At 37.8% G+C, this 3096-nt stretch overlaps 1 protein-coding gene across 1 annotated transcript in view; it reads left to right on the top strand.

Moving 5' to 3' along the window:
- Positions 1-307: 307 nt before the first annotated feature.
- LOC119411473 (neurofibromin) overlaps positions 308-3096 on the top strand; it is a gene marked incomplete at its 5' end in the record, with an annotated part of 127495 nt that continues 124706 nt past the window's right edge. The window contains 2 exon segments of the mRNA XM_037678424.1: positions 308-431; positions 1315-1561. Of these exon segments, the coding sequence (XP_037534352.1) occupies positions 354-431; positions 1315-1561 (325 nt within the window).

The following is a 3096-nucleotide window of genomic DNA, read 5'->3' as shown; positions in this document are numbered from 1 at the left end:
GTGCATTTTTTTTGTTGATCCATTACATATATATATATATATATATATATGTAAATCAGCTTCATTTATCTTTTTTACACATTATTCCAACTTTATTAATAAAGGTGTACTATTAGACATTTTATTGACTATTTTTCTTTAGCACACAAGAATGTGAATAATTAAAAACAAATGTTTTATTTATTTCTGTTTACTGAAATTCAGTTGTGCATATTGTTTCAAATACCATGCCCTGTTTAATGCAGCAACCACAGAGATCTTTTTATTGTTCAGAGATTTACAAGTCTTTTGTTTTTTGTTTTGTCAGTTCTCAGGTGCTTTCCCTCATCTGCCACAGACTAATTGGCCAGCAGATGGTTAATGGGACAGATGTTTTAAAGTGGCTGAGGGAGATCCTCATTTGCAGGAATAAGTTTCTGCTGAAGAACAAGGTAAGGTTTAGGCTCTTACCCATGACAGGATAACTTTCACTCATAGGATATTAACATGTGATGCAGGTTTTGAAACAGTGAAGGATGAAGGTAACACTCAGTCAAGCAGTCCTTGTGGTGGTTGTCCAATAGCAATTGAGACCAACTTATGTTCTTAATGTTAATTTTGAACAAATATGTGTAGCACAGGGGAGTCCAAGCCTGGTTCGCAAATGTCACTATCCTGTATGTTTTAGAGAAGGGGTGCCCGATACGTCAATTGCAAAGGTATTATGGGTAGATTGAATGGCATTAATAAAATAGACGTCAGCCTATCATCCATCCTCACTATGAAATGTGTCACTTGATTGACAGACAGGGCAGCCAGAGTTCTGTTCTGCAGAGGCCGGTTAACTTCCCATTGATTCAAATCGTGTGTTGCAGCAAAGAAAACTAAAACCTGCAAGATAGTGGCCCTCAAGGATGAGGGTTGGACGCCCCTGGTGTAGCACAATGTGAGAAAAATATTACCAGTACTTGATTTTGTTTTATAAATCTTGCAAAACTGAAAGACCTGGTACATCTTAACATAAAATGTATGATCATTATAAAGCACATTTCTATGTAAACAAAATGTATAAAAATCTAATATGTTTTGATTGTTATTGGCTCACCAGTCTTGTCAGAATCACACTTTCTTCAAATTAAGGTGCAACAAGCTATCTACAACAGATAAGATAAAATATGTATAACTTTTACACACTTGGGTAAGACTGAACCACCTCTACTTGAAACTATCGGACAGTTGCACATGGCTGTAAGAAACATGTTGCCAGGGTTTCTGCTATTTTTATTGTTTCATAGCTGCATATTTGACAGAGTTTCTGTTGAATTTTGGTTTCAGGAGTGTGCAGCAATGGGTAGTGGCATTCCCATTTGTCGGAAGGCCCAAACCAAGCTGGAGGTGTGTCTCTACATGTTTCTGTGGAGCCCTGATACTGAGGCAGTCCTGGTGGCCATGTCCTGTTTTCGCCATCTTTGTGAGGAGGCAGACATCCGCAGTGCAGCGGATGAAGTTCCCATCCAGACAATTCTGCCAAATTATGCTACCTTTAATGAAGTGGCCTCTGTCAGCACAATTATGGGAACAGGTTAGTATTATTTGTTCAGTTGTCTGTTTTTATCTGTTAGTAAAATGTCAGAGTTCTCGTCTCACATTCTGACACAGTTTCTAGCTGAATCTGGATAGTTGTAATTTATTTATTACATATACCTATTCAGATTCAGAGATTCAAAGAGATTTATTTGTCATACATAGCACACGTGATACATGAGGTGGGACGAAACTATGTACTCAGGGTCCCAGTTACATCCAACAAAAATACAAATTGTAAAGAAAAACTTTAGTAAGATCCAAGTCATGAACTAAGAATATACTACATTCACGAAACGGGGCAGCTGTGGCTGAGTGGTTAGAGCAGTCGTCCTCCAATACGAGAGTTGGGGGTTCGAATCCACCAGCAGTCACATGCCGAAGTGTCCCTGGGCAAGACCCTGAACCCCTCATAACCTCCGATGTGTGTCCCATCAGTGTATGAATGTGATGTAAAGCACTGATTGGTCTCTTTAGAATGATTTGCTCAATTACCTTTGTAGAGATCTAGTATAGAGCTGTATGAATGGGTAAATGAGGCACAGATTGTTGTAAAGAGCTTTGAGTGTCTTGAAATAAGATAGAAAGGTGCTGTATAAGTACAGTCCATTTACTAAACTAACAATGCACAGACTAAGAATACACTAAGCACTAATAGCACAAAAACAATGCGCAAAAACGACAATAGCACAAAGATGAGTCCGTGTGAGCCGATGAGGATAATCTCTTTAATAAATGTTTTGTGAAATTTAGTTTAAAGAAGATGAACAATTTGATAGGCAGGTTAAAGCTATTTTTTCTCAGATTTTTATTAGAAAACTATTACAAGTTCATCCCTGTTAACATGATTTGTAGGGCTTTTAAGTCTTACCGACTCTGTGCACAAAATGGTGTCCCATTATCATTCTTCTAAGCACCCCAAAATGAATTCCAGTAGTGTAGGAACTACGTAGATCAAATCAATAAGGTAAAGTGTCAAAACCTGAAAAAATATATCTGAGGTGTACTTTTTAATGTTTTAACTAGTGCAATGTATTGTTCATCTACTGTTGTTTTGTCACTGTCTCTACACTCATTGATTCTGCAACAATTAAGGGCCTGCCCACCATCAGTACCCACCCGCACTTATCCTGGTTTATGACACCATCTTGTTCGTGGTTCCAAGCGAACTGCTCCGAGGTGATGGTTTTGAATTAAGCAGACAGCAGCTGTTGATTGGCACACAGAGCTACGACTCCGGATGACCTGTCCAGCAGCGTTCAGCTCAGTCTTTTATAACTAGCTATGAGCTGAATACAGCTCCTCAGATTGAAGAAGTCTTTTGGATGAAAAAAGAAACTTTCTACCTTTTTTTTTGTTTGTTTTGTTTTTTGAACGTCCAGAGGACCAGACTTAACTTTTTTAGATTTAAATATAAATGTTTTTGTAGAATCTGGTTCATCAGATTTAATTCAGTTCAGTTTATTTATAAAGCGCCAAGTCACACCAGAAGTCGTGTCAGGGCACTGAACAGAAATATTCATATATAAAATA

This window comes from Nematolebias whitei, chromosome 6 (assembly GCF_014905685.2).
Source record: "Nematolebias whitei isolate Nwh7 chromosome 6, NemWhi1, whole genome shotgun sequence".
Taxonomy (NCBI): Eukaryota; Metazoa; Chordata; class Actinopteri; order Cyprinodontiformes; family Rivulidae; genus Nematolebias; species Nematolebias whitei.
This window is presented reverse-complemented; position numbering and strand designations above follow the sequence as displayed.